Here is a 17,989-nt window from a genome sequence, read left to right as displayed (position 1 = left end):
AGGCAGAAGCTCGGGGACACTGGGTCTGCTTCGTAGGCAACACCACGAATAACAATCGTTCTTAAGACGCCCGGAGCGCTGGTGTTGGAGCGAGTACCTCGATGGTGCTGTTCCTCCAATGAGGTGCTGAAATGCAGCTGGGGAGCTGGGGAGCTTCCCGCCCTCCCTTTCCTTTTCAACATTAAACAGGAGCACAGGAGCCAGCGAGGAGCAGTGCTCAGACCAACCCTAGGCTGTTTAAACACATCGGACAGGGGGTGTGGGGGGTGGGGGGGGGTGCACTCAGAGATCAGTGGAGATACAGGCCGGAATGTGCGGGGCTGGAAACTCACGATACGGTCACATCGGCGGGTCCGCTCGGATTCATCCAAAATCCTGCTTCAAGACCTGAAAAAAAAAGGAGAAAGTTTTACATAAAAATAGATGGGAGCTCACTTCTGGATCCAGTACCGAATGATGTAAGTCGATAACGACTGGGTGATTCACAGTGATATGGCTAATTCGGCTGGAAGCCGGATATGCAAAGGTTTCGTGTTATTTTTATTAAGGCTGGTGAGCTTTTTGGATGTGGCGAGAGGGCAGATCCGCTATTCGATTCCCGAGGAGTTGAAACACGGCGCTTTCGTTGGGAATATCGCCGACGACCTGGGATTAAACGTGGCCGAACTGTCCGCCCGCAGGTTCCGGATAGTATCCAGCGCCCGCAAGCAATATTTGGAGGTAAATTTGGAGAATGGGATATTGTTTGTGAATGAAAAGATTGACAGAGAACAACTGTGCGGACTGAAACCCACCTGTTTCCTTAACCTTGAAGTTGTGATTGAAAACCCTTTGGAACTCTACCAGGCTGAAATCGAGATCCTAGACGTGAACGACAATGCTCCCAGTTTCCCCAACAGTCAGGTCAAGTTGGAGATCACTGAGTCGGCGGCTCCGGGAGCTCGCTTCCCCTTGGAAAGCGCGCACGATCCGGACGTTGGCACCAATTCGCTCCGAACCTACCGGCTCAGCCCCAACGAACACTTCGTCCTGGAGGTGCAGACCCGGAGTGAGCGCAGCAAGTTCCCGGAGCTGATCCTGGAGAAGCCCCTGGACCGGGAGCAACAAGCCCTTCACCGGCTGCTGCTGACCGCCGTGGACGGAGGGATCCCGGAGAAATCCGGGACCGTTCGCATCACCGTCAACGTGCTGGACGCCAACGACAACCTCCCGGTCTTCGAGCAGGCTGTCTACACGGTGAGGTTGCCGGAAAACGTGCCCAGGGGGACTTTGGTCATCCAACTGAATGCCACGGATTTGGATGAAGGCACCAATGGCCGAATAGTTTACTCGTTCGGTAACCACGCGCACGAGACGGTACGGGAGTTGTTCTCGGTGGATCCGCAAACGGGACAGGTCAGAGTGAAAGGGGTGTTGGACTACGAGGGAAGTCCGGTCCATGAGATCTTTGTCCAGGCCAAGGACATGGGGCCGAATGCGGTGGCTGCCCATTGCAATGTGATTGTGGAGGTCCAGGATGGGAACGACAACTCCCCGGAGATAATCCTCACCTCCCTGTCCAGCCCGGTTCCCGAGGACGCTTCCCCGGGCACGGTTATCGCTTTGATCAGCGTGACGGACCGGGACACCGGGGCTAACGGCAGGGTCAGCTGCCGCCTCACCGGGAGCCTCCCGTTCAAGCTGCTGCCGTCCTTTAAGAAGTATTACACCCTGGTCACCGAGCGGCGGCTGGACCGCGAGGAGGTGCCAGAGTACAACATCACGGTGACGGCCAGTGACAGCGGCTCCCCCCCGCTCTCCAGCAACCGGACCATCAGGGTCAGGGTGTCGGATGTGAACGACAACCCGCCCCGTTTCACCCGACCTTCCTACACGGTTTATGTGACGGAAAATAACGCCCCGGGCGCCTCGATTTGCTCGGTAAAGGCGGAGGATCCCGATTTAAACCAGAATTCCTATCTGTTCTACTCGATTCTGGAGGAAGAGATCCAGGGAATGTCCATCTCCACCTACGTGTCCATAAACTCCGACAACGGCAACGTCTACGCTCTCCGCTCCTTCGACTACGAGCAACTCAAAGAATTCCAGATCCAAATTCAGGCGCAGGACACCGGCTTTACGCCTCTCAGCAGCAACACGACCGTCCACGTCTTCATCCTGGACCAGAACGACAACGGGCCGGTCATCGTGTCGCCGTTACCACGGAATGGTTCGGTGGCAGCAGAGACGGTGCCCCGCTCGGCCGAGGTCGGGGACCTGGCGGTCAAGGTGACGGCGGTGGACGCGGACGAGGGGCAGAACGCGAGGCTCTCCTACCGGCTCCTCCGGGCAACCGACCGGGGGCTCTTCAACCTGGAGATCCACACGGGGGAGATCCGGATGGCCCGGCGCTTCAGCGTCAAGGACTCCCCCCAGCAGACCCTGATTGTCCAGGCCAAGGACAGCGGTGTGCCCCCGCTCTCCTCCACCGTCACCATCCTGTTAACTGCGGGAAACAGCGTCCCGGACCCGCAACCGGACTTCACCAGAGAAACCGAGCTCAACTCGGATTTAACCTTCTACCTGATCATTTCCCTGGGCTCCATCTCCTTCCTATTCCTCGTGGCCATCGTGGTCCTCGCTCTCATCAGGTGCCACAGGGACAGGATCCATGCTTACGGCTGCCCGCGGTTCTCTTCCTGCTGCTCCGCAACTTGCTTAACTCGCAGGAGGAACTCGGCCGAGATCTTCAAAAAGCCCGACGTGAACCTCCAGCTGGCAGCCGGTGCCAAGGCGGCAGCCAACGGCGCCGAGCTGGGCGGCTGCCGCCTCCCCTCCCAGGCTTACCGTTACAGGGTGTGCCTGACCCCGGAATCGGCCAAGAGTGACTTCATGTTCCTGAAGCCCTGCGGGCCGGCCACGCCGCCCAGTAACAATCATGTCCGCGGCTGCGATGTCCGAGTGGCCGGATGGAGTGGGCTGGCGGTCAGCGCTGAGACCAAGGCACCGGGTGAGGTGAGGCTGCATCATCCAACTCACTGCCGAGCGCTTTGCAAGCGTCGGAAATTGAGCCGAATCATTTATTTTCCGGGATTGATCGCTATTACATTTTCACCCTCGCTCACAACTCATTACAACCTCCTCCGAAAGAGCTGTGCTGCCTATATAGAGCCATACAACCCAGAAAGCGGCCACTCGGCCCATCTTCCTTGTTCCGGCTCTTTGAAAGACCTATCCAGTTAGCCTCACCCCTCTCCTCCTCCTCCCCTCCCCCACCCCCCCAAACACACACTGTTCTTTCTCCTTGGACCTGCAAAGTTTGCCTTTCTAGCTTATGTCCTGCTGAAAATTACTGTTCAATCTGTTTGTTCCAGTTAGGCTATTCCAGAACCCCGCCGAAGAAAAATCTCCTCATCACCTCTCACAGACACACACATGCACATACAGACACACACACACACACGTTGAATTTCCTCATCGAACCTCACACGCAGACATATATGGTACAACATATCGCTATAGCATGCAGGGCTACGGGCCAAGTGCTGGAAAATGGGATTAGAATAGATAGGTGCTTGATGGTCGGCAAGGAAACGATGGGCCGAAGGGCCTGTTTCTGTGCTGTATAACTCTGACTCTTTTTACGTGAACCTCATTAGCAGGAAGCTGCATCAATGGAAAGATATTCCTTATGTATAAATATTTGGTCCCCATTACAATATCCCACCAAGGGTTATTCGTTTCAAATTACAGTTTACACTTACCTAGCAGGTGACTTGTATTGAATTTATAGCTTTATGGGGGTGGTGGTGGGGGGTGGGGGTGGGGTGTTGGGAGGGTTGCTGTTAACTTCATGTACCACCCGAGGGAGGAGACGGAGTGCCTCATTGCAAGCTGCGCATTCATAGACCAAATTCCACCCCACCTCGCTCGCGCCTTTCACACACTGACTTGTTCTCACATTTTCAATATCTTTCTTTTAATCTTAACCTGTTACATCGAAGCCTCGTGCGGATCCCGCTGTCATTTATATTCATGCAAGTTTATTAGCAATCATGGTTTCAACAGGAGAGATCTGCAACATTTGTTGCTTTTTTGCCACAGGCACCGATCGGTACAAAACGGACAGTCATTTTGGGGCATCTCGCTACACAGTCTAAGATTCTGAATGGCTTATCACGCCGACTGTCCCAACCGGGGTAGATTTGATCTGTACGTTAAAAAATTAGCGAAACCGTAGCCGCCTTAACAATTCACTGGAACCTTGCTGACAATGGAATTATTCGCCCATAGCTATTACTTTGGGGTTTTGCCCGGTCCTTAGATAATAGGAAATGTACTCCTAGCACGATTGCAATCACGCCCATGTCGAAATATATTAACAGCAAGTCCGATCTATGCATCCGTCGCTAAGGCAGATAGATGTTAACCAATGTCACTGACCCCCTGCACTTCCATCGTGATCTGATTCAGTGTGGATGTTGGACGCTCCACACTGACTCGCGGGCGAGCACTTGATCAGACACCGATGCTCACAGGCCCTGAAAGAGACATTTCATTACCCGGCAATCATCAATCACAATACTTCGTGTCACTTTTTTGTTGAAAGATTTTTATTGCAGCTTCGAAGAGACGATTTGAAAGTAGCTGTTCCTGCATTACGGCGATGTGAACACTCGCCAGCGGAGTCAGCCTACAGTATTCTTCTCGCTTTATTCGTTACCAGCGAGATACAGCGTTGGAGAGGGGGATGGGGGCGAGATAAACAGCTGGAAACTATATTCCTTTATAGTGACAGCAGACTGAGCTGACTATTATCCACGGGGCTTTTAACTCAGTTTGAATTGATTTGAAGGGAGGTTGTGGCATTGTGCCTTGGTGTAGTTAGCACATTGTATTACCATAGAATCTTAAAGCCTAGAGGGAGGCCACTCGGGCCATCGCATTCGTGGTATTGTGCCTTGGTGTAGTTAGCACATTGTATTACCATAGAATCTGAACGCCTAGAGGGAGGCCACTCGGTCCATCGCATCCGTACTGGCTCTCTGAAAGAGCTACTGTGTCCCAATTAGTCCCACTTCCTCACTCTCTCCATTACTCTGCATTTTTCCTGATCAAGTATTTGTCTAATTCCCTTTGGAAAGTTACCATTGAATCTGCCTCCGCCGCCCTTTCGGGCAGTGAATACGGATGCAGCATCATCGACTGTTCTCAACCTCGCTTTGTTTCCCCGATTTTACTAATAGATTCAAAACTGGTGAAAAAAAATCTCTCTTGCTGTCACAGCATCCATTCCTCTGTCGTTAATTTCCAATTAGTTCATCTCGTTCGCCAAACACAACCAATTTGCGGGTAAGCGTGTTATCAAATTGCGTTATGTGAGGTGATGGCGGGGGGAATCATTGCTAATGGCACAGTTTGTGTTGATCTGATACGATCTGTAGCACGCTGTCCCTTCACCCACATCATAGTCCTGTGTAAATCAATTGGACTGGGGCATATATCAAAGGCTTCCACAGCAACAGAATTAATATTCAGTCGGATGAATAATACTCATACGCCTTAATACAAGCCTTTTCCCCGACTGTCTTGGGAACATCCATTTCCTTATATTGTCAAACTGATAATCTCAATTAATATTGATGTGCAGAGGAATTGGGATCTCAAGAGCAGAGATATGTGTGTTTGTGTGTGTGTGTGTGAGAGAGAAAATATCCCGGTGGTTGCTCCGGATTGTCTTTGTGTCAGTTGCATAAGCAAATGCATTATTTAAATTTAGATTTCGAGTGCAAATTATCTGAAACCATGTGTAAAGACAGTTTATTTTTGAGAAGAAAGGATTCCGACAGCTAGTGCCGCGCCGGAGAAGGCTTCATAAACCCGCAAACACGCATTTAATTAACGTCAAATGCTGTTCCATCAAAATTATTGGCTTCAAAAGTGCAGCGTGCAAAACACTAATACAAATGATTCCGTTTACAGATTTTCTTTGTGCTCTGACCTTGAACTGCTCTTCCCGCTAGCGCTCTGAAACATTGGCACTGCGGTTAATCTGTCCAATTATTGGCACGGTTTAATTAGCGGTTAACCCTTTCGAGGCTCCGTTTACTGTAGATCGGGTGGAAAAAACCAATGGACCCAAACAACAGGTCGCCCTCTTAAGAGAGCGGTGTTGTGGCGGTCGGGCAGACCTTCCCTTTGCATCCTCGGTGTGTATTTTAACCCTTCACGGCGCCGCATTTGGATTGGGTGCGTTCCAAGGCTGTGTTGCTAACTTTTAACAGGGGGAGAGAAGTGGATTAGCCGAGATTACACAGAGAACCTTGTTCCTCATTCCCTCCCTGAAATACACTTGCAATCAGTCTCAAATCTTGGTGTGTTGTCTGCATTGGCGAGTAGATACAAAACAAACAGGCCCTGTTGTGTTTTTCAGGTTAAACAACAAAACACTGACTACCCGCCTTTCCAAAGAAATGTTGGCCTCAGGTACTAAAGCTTTCCTCAACTCATTCCCATCTCCATGCTTTTTAGCTGCTCTCTCTCTCTCTCCCTCTGCCTGTTTTGTTTGGTTTCGCTTCATGTTGTCACCATTAAGCCCTGTTCCTTTGGATTAAAGTTCCTTTACACATTTATCTCTCTCTCTCTCTCTCTCTCTCGCTCATACCTAGTCTCACACTGCGGTTTTTTCTTTACTATTTATGTTCATTCACAGCTCATGGGACCCGGAGGAGACGGGAATCCAACACGATGAGCAGATGGAGTCAGGCAAAGTGCGGTCAGCGGTCACCACACCAACCGGTGAATACTCAGGGGAGAGTGGGGTGACTAAGGGAGGCAGCTTGAATATAAACACCGGCACTAGCAGGCGTTTCTGTTATTCTAACTATTCACATCATTTATTTATGAAAACATTTTGACACACTTTGACGTGACTGCTAAAGCGGGTTGAATGATTGCTTAAGGGACCCGCTGGGTGGGAAATCTGAAGGATAACATTCAAGCTCCCATAAATACAGCTGTGTTTGCTTTGCTGTCTCTTGCTCAGGATTTTAATATAATTTTATATTTTATTTCAACAATCCGGTTAATTGTCACTCAGATCAGCGGCTGAACTGGAATGGGAGCTGGTGGGGGTGGATGGGGGGCGAGTCAGCCAAATTACTGGTGACTATTTTTTTTATATTTAATATTTCTCACTTGCTTTCACAGTGCTCCTGTTTTAGTAAGTACATCTTTTACCTCGCCGTTATGGTAGAGAGTAGGGACCTTTTTTCCACTCGGAATGCAGGTGGACCATGTAACTCTGATGTTACTGTCGGTACATTTCTCAGTGTCCGAGGACTGATGGTTGTCACTGATCATTTCATGTGCGCCTTTCTCAGTGTTTTCTCAAAGCCTGAAACAGACATAGGCTCAGGGAACGAGGACACTGAGCATAACACTGAGGTTTTATAAAACATTTAACATCCATTAGTTAAATTATTATTTATTTAAAGTAAAATTTTATTGGCCCAATCTTCAAGTGTATCCACCTGGGAGAATTTGTAACTGTGTTAAAGCTCCTTTCCTGTGCGGTGTAGGGTATCAGCATGTCCGTTTTTTTTCATTCCCACATTAAGGGCGGTACAGTCTCCACAGTGAGTGGGGCAAAGTCTTCTGCTCGGCATTGTTGATTATTAAGGATTGCCGGACACGAGCAGAAAATGGTGTTGTTCATGACCATAGCCGTAATGCAGCAGGCGAACTCAGCAGGTCCACCTATTTTACCAGCCTAGCCTATCTGTCTCTGTCCCTCTTTGTGTGTGTGTGCATGTCTCCTTCTTCCAGTCCCTCTTTCTGTGTGTCTCTCCCTCGACGTCTCCCCTTCCAACACTCCCTCTGTGTGTGTGCGCGCGCGTGTCCCTCAACCAATCCCTCTTTCTGTGTGCCTCTCCCTCTTCCTCTAACAGCCCCTCTGTGTATGTCTCTCTCTTAGACATCTCTCTCCCAACAGTGACTCTGTGCGTGTGTGTGCATCTCTCTCTTTTCGAGTCATTCTATCAGTATGCTTTTCTCCCTCTTTCTCTCCCCCCTCTAACAGCCACTCTGCGTGTCTCTCTGCCTTTCCCCTTCGCTCTGTATGTTTATTTCCTTTTCACTCTCTCTCTCCCTCTGTCTCTTCCATTTGTCTTTCTCTCTGTGTTTCCCTGCCTGTCTCTCACCCACTCTCTTTGTATGTCTCTCTCTCTCTGTGCCTCGGTCATTAATTCAATCCAACAAGGGTTAGCAGCAAAGCGTTCGTCACTTCTAAACCGGTTAAATCTGCATGACCACCCTGATTATGTTAATGTCAGCAGTGTTCATTAAAATAACAAAATCATAAGTAATGAAAACAGTAGAATGAAATTAATGTGATGAGATTTTGAAATCCATGCATCTATTTTATGCAGGAGTAACCCTGAAAGGGACATCTTAAGGGAATGAAAGAACCTTAAGGGTAGTGAAAATCTGTTTATGGGGGCCCCAGGAAAAAATGGGACACAGGATGAAATTCAGATGAGGGGAAGTGGTTATTGGGCAGATGACATTTAACTATATTGCACAGAGGTGATGAATAATTACAATAGCTCCTGTAGCAACAAGACAAACCAGAAACCTTCGCAATCTCAAGAAGGAGTGAGACAGACATTTGGAGACACCATTACCTCTGAAGTCCATCAAAGGTCTATCTTTGGCCACCTTCTATTTCTCACCTGTCTGCTGGCCTTTGCAAAATCATCCAAAAACACAGAGACAAATGTATGTTGACAGCAATTGGCTTTACTGCAGTACAAACTCTCTTGACCACTCCATTGCCTCTGGACGGTCAGGCTGTTTCCCATCCATCTCCCAATGAGCTGCAATTCCCTCCAATTAAACATTGGGAAAACTCGAGCCATTGCTTTTTGTCCTTGCCACAAACTCTGTTCCCTCATCACCAATTCAACCTGGAACATTGACATCCTATTTGATCCTGAGATGAGCTTCTGACCCCATTTTACCTTCATCGCTAAGAACTGCTGGTTTCACCTGTTAGGGGGAGGTGGTGGCAGTGGTATAGTCACTGGACTGGTAATCCAGAGACCCTGGGTAATGCTCAAATCCCACCATGGCAGATGGTGAAATGTGAATTAAATTTAAAAAAAAACCTGGAATTACAAGTCTGATGATGATCATGAAACCATTTCCAAGGTAAAGACCCATCTGGTTCACTAATGTCCTTTAGGGAAGAAAATCTGCCACCCTTATCTGGTCTGGCCAACATGTGACTCCAGACCCACAGCAATGTGGCTGATTCTTAAAAATGTCTTCTGAACAAGGGCAGTTAGGGATGGACAATAAATGCTGGCCCAGCTAGTGAAGCCCACATCCCATAAGAATAAAAGAAAGCTGTCTGTCAAATCCCTGCCTGCCAGGCACCATGCCAGCTTAACTGTAGCTGAAAACATCACCTATGCTTTTATTAACTCTGGGCTCGACTATTCCAATGCTCTCCTTTCTGGTTTCCCACTTTTCCATCAACCTGAGCCATCCAAACTCTGCTGCTTATAGTTTGTCCCACAGCAAGTTCTGCTTACCAAACACTTCTGTGTTTGCTGACCTAGATTGGCTCCTGGTCTACCAATTCTCATCTGTGTGTTCAAACCTCGGCTTCATGTCCCCCCTAACTCTAAACTGTAAACTGCAACCATCACTGAGACTGGCTGTTTCCATCTCTAACATCACTGAGCTCCGTCCTGCCTCAGCTCATCTGCTGCTGGAAACCTCATTCATGCTTTTGTTATCTCTAATCCTGACTATTCTAATGCAACCCTGGCTGGTTTCCCACATTCAACGCTCCATAACTTTGAAGTCCTCCGAGGCTCAGCTGCCCATGTCCGTACTCATATAGTTACATTCAACCATCACCTCTGTGCTTGCTGATCTTGGTTCTGGTGAAGCAACATCTCAATTTTAAAACTCTTATCCTTGTTTTAAATGCCTCCATGGCCTCACTCCTTGCTATCTCTGTAATCTCCTCCAGCTCTGAGGTTTGTGCTCTTCTAATTCTGGCCTCCTGAGCATTCCAGACTTTAATTGTTTTGCCATTAGCAGCTGTTCCTTTAGCTGCCTAGGCCCCAGGCTGTGGAATGCCCTCCCTAAACCTCTGTCCCTCACTTTCCTCTTTTAAGACACTCCTTAAAACCTGCCTCTTTGATCAAGGTTTTAGCCAATGCCTACATATCTCCTTTTCTGGCTTGGTGTCAAATTTTGCTTTATAATGCTCCTGTGAGCCACCTTGGGACATTTCATTACATGAAAACCACTATATATGTACAAGCTGTTATTGTTGGTGAAGAGTTGTCTTTCTCCAATTCTGGCCTTGTACATTAATGTATTCCCTTGATGCCACCATTGGAAGCCAAGCCATCAGCTGTATGGTCCCAAAGCTCTTGTATTCTCTCCCTAAACCCTTCCTTAATTGTGCCTCTCATTCCTTCTTTAAGACACTCCTAAAACTTACCTCTTTGACTAAGATATTTTAAACACCTCTCCTAAGATTTCTCCTTTGGTTCAGTGTCAATGTTTGTCTGATTGTGCTCCTGTTAAGCTCCTTGGGATGTTTTACTACATGAAAGAGGCTATATAAATAAACTTGATTAATATCTCTTCTCCAGAATAAACAATCCCAGGTTCTTCAAGCTCTTATTCTAGCTCAGATGTATCTTTGTTGCATATCCCTGCTGTAGTGCAGTGACCAGAATCACAAATCATATTCCACATAGTTCTCTATCAGTGCCTTTTACTGACTGTTTATTAACTGATGGGCTCTGCATTCTCTGCCCTTGGCTCTGCCCCAAGACCTTAGCCCTTACTACTTCCACACATTGTGTGGTTGTTTCTCACTGTGCGATCCACTGATGTCTGTGATTCCTTCTGCATTGTCTCCTGTACCCTAGAGCCATTTAGCTGATATAGCCACTGTTCATTTTCTCTGCTAGTGTCCTAATTACTTTGTGTTTGTCCATGTCACATGCTATTTGCCACCATCAGCCGCCCTCCCAACCTATTCAGACCCCTTTCCATTTGGTTTGTTTCTACTGTGTGACCTCTCTCTGCAATTTGCTGTCACCTGCAGTTTTGTTTTGGTCCCCATCTCCAAACAGCAATGATTCCTGCAGCACCCCATTGGTGACCCTTTGTCAGTTTAGATCAGTTCCCTTTATTAAATACTCACTGTTCCTTTGATTTAACCAATTTTCAATCCATTTTAGGAGTAAATTAATGAGGGCATTAATCCATTTATATAAAATAGGCTGGTGGTGTTGTTATACTAATGCACAGAGGAATTTCAGTCCTTGATAACTTCACCTTTATTGTTGCATCCCCCACCACTTAAATTACACATGTTTATATGGACATTTGCTCCAGAAAGCAGCCAGAAAGGCCACAACCATTATTCATTTGCATTAATGGCAATTTCAAAGTTTCTGGTTATTTTGTCCTAAATGCTCTGTTTATTTCAGATAGACACTGTGTTACTCACTAGCAGAAAAACCAAAATCTGTAGGCACTGGGGGTCTGAAATAAAAACAGAAAAGGCTGGAAATACTCAGTGGGTCAGGCAAGATTGGTGGAGAGCATGATCTGAAATGTTAACTATATTTCTTTCTTCAGCAATGCTGCCTGTCCTGCTGAGTCCTTCCAACATTTCATGGTGCTTACTCACCAGTTCGCGCCTCATTATGGTGCACCAAATACAGAACAAACACAAGGGAACTGCATTAATAAGAACAGAAAATTTCAGCTGATTTCCAGCTTTTGTATAAGTAAATAGCAACTCGATAAGGTCCACTGCATGTGATAAAATAGCTTTTTATTGAGACAGACTTTACTTCCCTTAGGCTGTGGCAGCTTTGATGAGTGAGAAACATTATAGAGTTTGCAGCCAGCTGTGCTTAAACAATAGTCACCACATTTCATTTATTTTATATTAAAACTATAAGACAGCTCATTATTTTACTGTATATTGTGGGGAAATTATGGCAGTAGTCCAGTTGCAATTGTATTTACACCAGGGACAGGATACATTTCATGCCTTTTCTTTCCTAACAAGCAGCTAGCAGAAAGTTTTGTTATGACAGGAATAGCAACATCTGTAGAAACATAGAAAAAATGAGCAGGAGTAGGTCAATTGGCCCTTTGAGCCTGCACCACCATTTAATATGATCATGGCTGATCCTCTATCTCAACACCATACTCCCGCTCTCTCCCCAAACCCGTTGATGACTTTATTATCTAAAAATCTATTTCCTTCTTAAATATGTTTAGTGACTTGGCCTCCACAGGCCTCTGTGATAGAGAGTTCTCTAGAGAATTCCCACCCTTGGAGGGAAGACGTTTCTCCTCATCTCAGTCCGAAATGGCCTAGCCCGTATTCTGAGACTGTGACGCCTTGTTCTCGATCCCCCCCCCGCCAGAGGAAACATCATCCCTCCATCCAGTCTGCCCAACCCTTCAGAATTTTATACATTTCAACGAGACCCCCCTCTCATTCTTTTAAACTCCAGTGAATACAGGCCTAGTCGGCCCAATCTGTCCTCATACAACAATCCTGCCATCCTAGGAATCAGTCTGGTGAACCTTCGCTGCACTCCCTCTATGGCAAGTATATCCTTTCTTTGGTAAGGAGACCAAAACTGCATGCAACACTCCAGTATAGCTGGATACTGTATAGCCACAGTAAGACATCCCTGCTCCTGTACTCAAGTCCTTTCGCAATGAAGGCCAACATACCATTTGCCTTCATAACTGCTTGCTGCACCTGCATGCTTGCTTTCAGTGACTGGTGTACAATGACACCCAGGTCCCTTTGTACATCAACATTTCCCAGTCTATCACCATTTAAATAATACTCTGCCATTCTGTTTTTCCTACCAAAGTGGATAACTTCACACCGATCAACATTATATTGCATCTGCCATGTATTTGGCCACCCACTCAACTTGTTTGACTTGCCTTGAAGCCTCTTAACAGCCTCCTCACAACTCACATTCCCACCTAGTTTTGTGTTGCCAGAAAACTTGGAAATATTACATTTGGTTCCCTCTGCGATTTCCTTGTTCTCTATTATTCAAGCATGTTCCCTTGTTGTATGAGGATAGATTGGGCCGACTAGGCTTGTATTCGCTGGAGTTTAAAAGAATGAGATTTTTCTTTACTAATTTTTCTCTTTTTAGATTCTTATAGAAGCTTTTACAGCCCACTATTATGTTCCCTGCAAATTTACTCTCATACTCTATTTTTCCCCTTTTAATTAATCTCTTGGTCCTCTTTTGCTGAATTCTAAACTGCTCCCAATCCCCAGGTTTGCTTCTTTTTTCTAGCAACTTTATATGACTCCTCTGTGGATCTAATACTATCCTTAATTTCTTTTGTTAGCCATGGTTGGGCTGCTTTTCCTGTTTTTTACATAGAAAGGAATGTATAACTGTTGCAATGCATACATTAATTCCTTAAATATTAGCTGCTGCCTATCCTTTTAATGACGTTCCCCAATCTCTCTTAACCAGTCCATGCCTTATATCTTTGTAGTTTTGTTTGTTTAGATTTGGGACCCTAGTTTTGGATTGGACTTCTTCACTTTCCATCCTAATGAAGAATCCTATCATGTTATGGTCACTGTTCCCTAAGGGACCCTGCAGAACAAGATTATTAATTAACCCTACTCATTGCACAACGCCAAATGTAGGATAGCCTGTTCTCTAGTTGGTTCCTTGACGTACTAGTCTAAAAAAAAACTCGCACACACTCCAGGAATTCTTCTGCCATAGTATTTATTGAAAATTTGGTTTGCCCAGTCTATATGTAATTAAAGTCACCCATGATCACTGTAGCACCCTTGTTACATGCATCTCTAATTTCTTGTTTAATGCCGTCCCCTACCTTAACATTACTGTTTGGAGGCCTATAAACAACTCCCATTAAAATGTTTTCTGCCCCTTGTTGCTTCTTAGCTCCACTCAGACTGATTCTATCCCTGGATTTTCTGAATCAATATCCTCTCTAACTATTGCATTGATTTCATCCTTAACTAACAACATCGCCCCATCTCCTTTCCTTTTTGCCTGTCCTTCCTAAATATAGAGTATTCTTGGGAATTCAGTTCCCAGCCTTGGTCACCCTGCAGCCACGTCTCCATAATCGCAATCATATCATACCCCTTTACATCTATTTGTGCTGTTAGTTCATCCACCTCATTGTGAATGCTCCGTGCGTTCAGATACAGTGCCACTAGAGCTGTCTTTTTAACATTTTTACACAGTTTTTTTGTACTATGACCCCATATGGACCATGACCTCTGGCTGTTCACCCTCCCTCTTCAGGATGTCCTGCAGCCATTCAGTGACATGCTTGACCTTGGCACCAGAGAGGCAATCCTGGTGTCCCATCTGTGGCTGCAGAAATGTCTTTCTGTTCCCCTTATGATAGAATCCCCTATCACTATTACTTTCCCACTCTTTTCTCCTCCTGGGCAGCTGAGCCACTTGTGATACCACAGACTTGGCTCTCGTGGCATTCCCCTAAGAAACCATCTCCCCCAGTAGTATCCAAGCAAAAATTCTGTTAGAGGGGGAGATGGACCCAGGGAACTCCTGCACTAGCTGCCCAGTGCTTTTACTCTGTCTGACAGTCATCCATTCCCATTCTGCCTGTGTACTCTTTACCTGTGGTGTGACTACCTCACTGCACATGCTGTGAAGATCTCAGCCTTGTGGATGCTCCACAGTAACTCCAGCCACAGCTCCAGCTCCAAAACATGGATTTTGAGTAGCTGCAGCTGGAGACACTTCCTGCACACGTGATCGGCCTGGATATTGGAAATGTTCCTGACTTCCCACGTTGCACAGGAGGAGCATTCCACTTGGCCGAGCTGCCCTGCCATGACATACCCTTAAATTACTCCCTTTACTTTTACTTCCTCAAGTTTAAAGATTATGGATAGTAGAAATAATCACCAGGTCCTACGTACCAAGGTCGCTGCTCTTCTTTCTGAGGAAAGATAAAAAAGGAAGGGAATCACCTCCTTCTCTCTTCTCTGGATTCTCTCATTCAAACTCCAACTTAAGCACCCTAATGCAGTCCAAAGCAGCACTCCTAGACAGACAAGGCAGCACTGTTGATGGCCTGTTTTTATGCTCTCTGAATCTAGCTTCTGAAAGCCTGTTTATGCCAGTTACTTAATTAACTAGATGGAGCTGCAAGCAGAGACTTTTTCCCCATTCATTCACAGGGTGTTGGCTTCGCTAGCTGGGCCAGCATTTATTGCCCATCCCTTGTTGCCCTTAAGGTGGTGGTGAGCTGCCTTCTTGAACCGCTGCAATCCGTGTGGTGTAGGTACACCCACAGTGCTGTTAGGAAGAGAGTTCCAGGATTTTGATCCAGCGACAGTGAAGGAACAGTGATACATTTCCAAGTCTGGATGGTGAGTGACTTGGAGGGGAACTCGCAAGTGGTGGTGTTCCCAACTATCTGCTGCCTTTGTCCTTCTAGATGGTAGAGGCCGTGGGTTTGTAAGGTGCTGTTGAAGGAGCCTTGGTGAATTCCTGCTGTGCATCTTGCATGTGGTACACACTGCTGCTACAGTGCATCGGTTGTGGAGGGAATGAATGTTTGTGGATTTGGTGCCAATCAAGTGGGCTGCTTTGTGCTGGATGGTGTCAAGCCTCTTGAGTGTTGTTGGAGCTGCACTCATCCAGGCAAGTGAGGAGTATTCCATCACACTCCTGACTTGCGCCTTGTAGATGCTGGACTGCCTTTGGGGAGTCAGGAGTTACTCGTCGCACGATTCCTAGCCTCTGACCTGCTTTTGCAGCCACAGTATTTATATGGTTAGTCCAGTTCAGTTCCTGGTCAGTGGTAACCCTTAGGATGTTGATAGTGGGGGATTCAGTGATGGCAATGCCGTTGAATGTCAAGGGGCAATGGTTGGATTCTCTCTTGGGGATGGTCATTGCCTGACACTTGTGTGGCATGACTGTTACTTGCCACTTGTCAGCCCAAGCCTGGATATTGTACAGGTCTTGCTGCATTTGGACATGGACTGCTTCAGTATCTGAGGAGTCATGAATGATACTGAACATTGTGCAATCATCAGTGAACATCCCCACTTCTGACCTTATGATGGAAGGAAGGTCATTGATGAAGCAGCTGAAGATGGTTGGGCTGAGGACACTACCCTGAGGAACTCCTGCAGTGAAGTCCTGGAGCTGAGATGACTGACTTCCAACAACCACAATCATTTTCCTTCGTGCTGGGTATGACTCCAACCAGCAGAGTGTTTTCCCCCCGATTTCCATTGACTCCAGTTTTGCTAGGGTTCCTTGATGCCACACTCGGTCAAATGCTGGCTTGATGTCAAGGGCAGTCACTTTCATCTCATTCGGGAGTTCAGCTTTTTTGTCCATGTTTTAAAACTGGATTAAAACTCACCTTCTCCCAACCCAAAGAGCAACTTTTAGTTAATCGATAAATTAAGGACTAGACCTTAGATATAAATTAACCCTTAGATTAACCCTTAAATATCCCTCACTCACCTAACTCCAATTTATACACTGTAATGCAGCCCAAAGCAGCACTCCAGTGCAGAGTAAGTCAACCAGTCAGCACCCTTTTCTCCTGTTGTATAAATTGTAGTAATTGTTTGAAATTTGGCATTCTTGCATTTGGTTCTGATCAGTGCAAGATGAAAAGCTTTGGCAACATGTCTTTCTTTTCAGCAATTTCAAATTTTGGGTCTTTAGATCATCATTTGTCTATTGGCCACATATTTTCTTCGATTAAGTCATTATAATTTATCTTGCTAACCTGTGCATCTGAAATGTTACAGTGCTAGCACAATTGATAGTAAAGCATAATAATTCATTCCAATTTCACAAAAATGTGGAACAACATGCAAATCTGCCTATTTAGACCATATTTGAATTCAATAAACGAACAGTGCGCTTGTGGGAATAAATTATACCTTTAAACTTACTCATTAGTGTCAAGGTTTTGCTTTAGTTTACTGAGCTTCGCACATCTTGTTTATCCAAAGCCAAATCTGTTATCAAGTGTGGCCTCAGAGGAAGAGAATGGTTAAGTAACCACCACAATAACAACTTGCTGTAATACACTTTAACACTTCCAGAGTGCATTACTAAGGTGTAAGTAAAACATGATATCTTACCCAGAGAAGGAACTGTTAAGAGGAATGATCAAAAGCCTGGCCAAAGAAGTGGTGATTAAAGAAACTTAAAGACTAAGAGAGAGTGAGAGGGTTTCAGGAGAGAATTCCAAACTATGGATCATAAGTGGTTGAAGCAGAGCTGCCAATGTGGGGAGGGGCAGTGCAAAGGGGTGGCATTGGTGGGGAGGTCAGTGAGGTGAAGTGGGCGTTTGGGGATGTTGTGTCAGAACTGATTACAGGGGTGAAAAAGGTTGAGGTCATGGAGGGACTTAGGTGCAAAAATGAGAATTCTAAATCTGAGGCATTAGAGGCTCAGAAGGTAAGGGAAGTGACATTCTCATTGTGAGTTTTGTGCCGGTGTATTGGAAAGGGCCATCTCACACCATTCGAGTTTGACACTGTGTTGAGTGTAACTCCTGTTTTCTAACACTGCTGCCTGTTCTCCCTAACATTTGATCTTAACCTGCTGGGAGGGTAAGAAGAAAATAAAGAATTTCATGAACTCATAAGACCATGAGACGTAGGAGCAGAAGTAGGCCATTCGTCCCAGTGAGTCTGCTCCGCCATTCAACGAGATCATGGCTGATCTGATAATCCACAACTCCACTTTCCTGCCTTTTCTCCATAACCCTTGATTCCCTTACTGATTAAAAATCTATCTCAGCCTTGAATATACTTAATGACCCAGCCTCTACAGGCCTCTGCAGTAAAGAATTCCACAGAGTGACTACCCTCAGAGAAGAAATTCCTCCTCATCTCTGTCTTAAATGGGCGCCCCCTTAC

The 17,989-nt window shown here is 46.3% G+C and overlaps 1 protein-coding gene across 1 annotated transcript in view; it reads left to right on the top strand.

Annotated features, from left to right (window-relative positions):
* The first annotated feature begins 492 nt into the window (after positions 1-492).
* The window catches only part of LOC121281403 (protocadherin-10-like), a 32,785-nt gene continuing 15,288 nt past the window's right edge, over positions 493-17,989 (top strand). Inside the window, 3 exon segments of the mRNA XM_041194347.1 lie at positions 493-2,922; positions 2,924-2,994; positions 6,413-6,465. Coding sequence (XP_041050281.1) covers positions 493-2,922; positions 2,924-2,994; positions 6,413-6,465 — 2,554 coding nt within the window.

This window comes from Carcharodon carcharias, chromosome 8 (genome assembly GCF_017639515.1).
Source record: "Carcharodon carcharias isolate sCarCar2 chromosome 8, sCarCar2.pri, whole genome shotgun sequence".
Classification (NCBI taxonomy): Eukaryota; Metazoa; Chordata; class Chondrichthyes; order Lamniformes; family Lamnidae; genus Carcharodon; species Carcharodon carcharias.
This window is presented reverse-complemented; position numbering and strand designations above follow the sequence as displayed.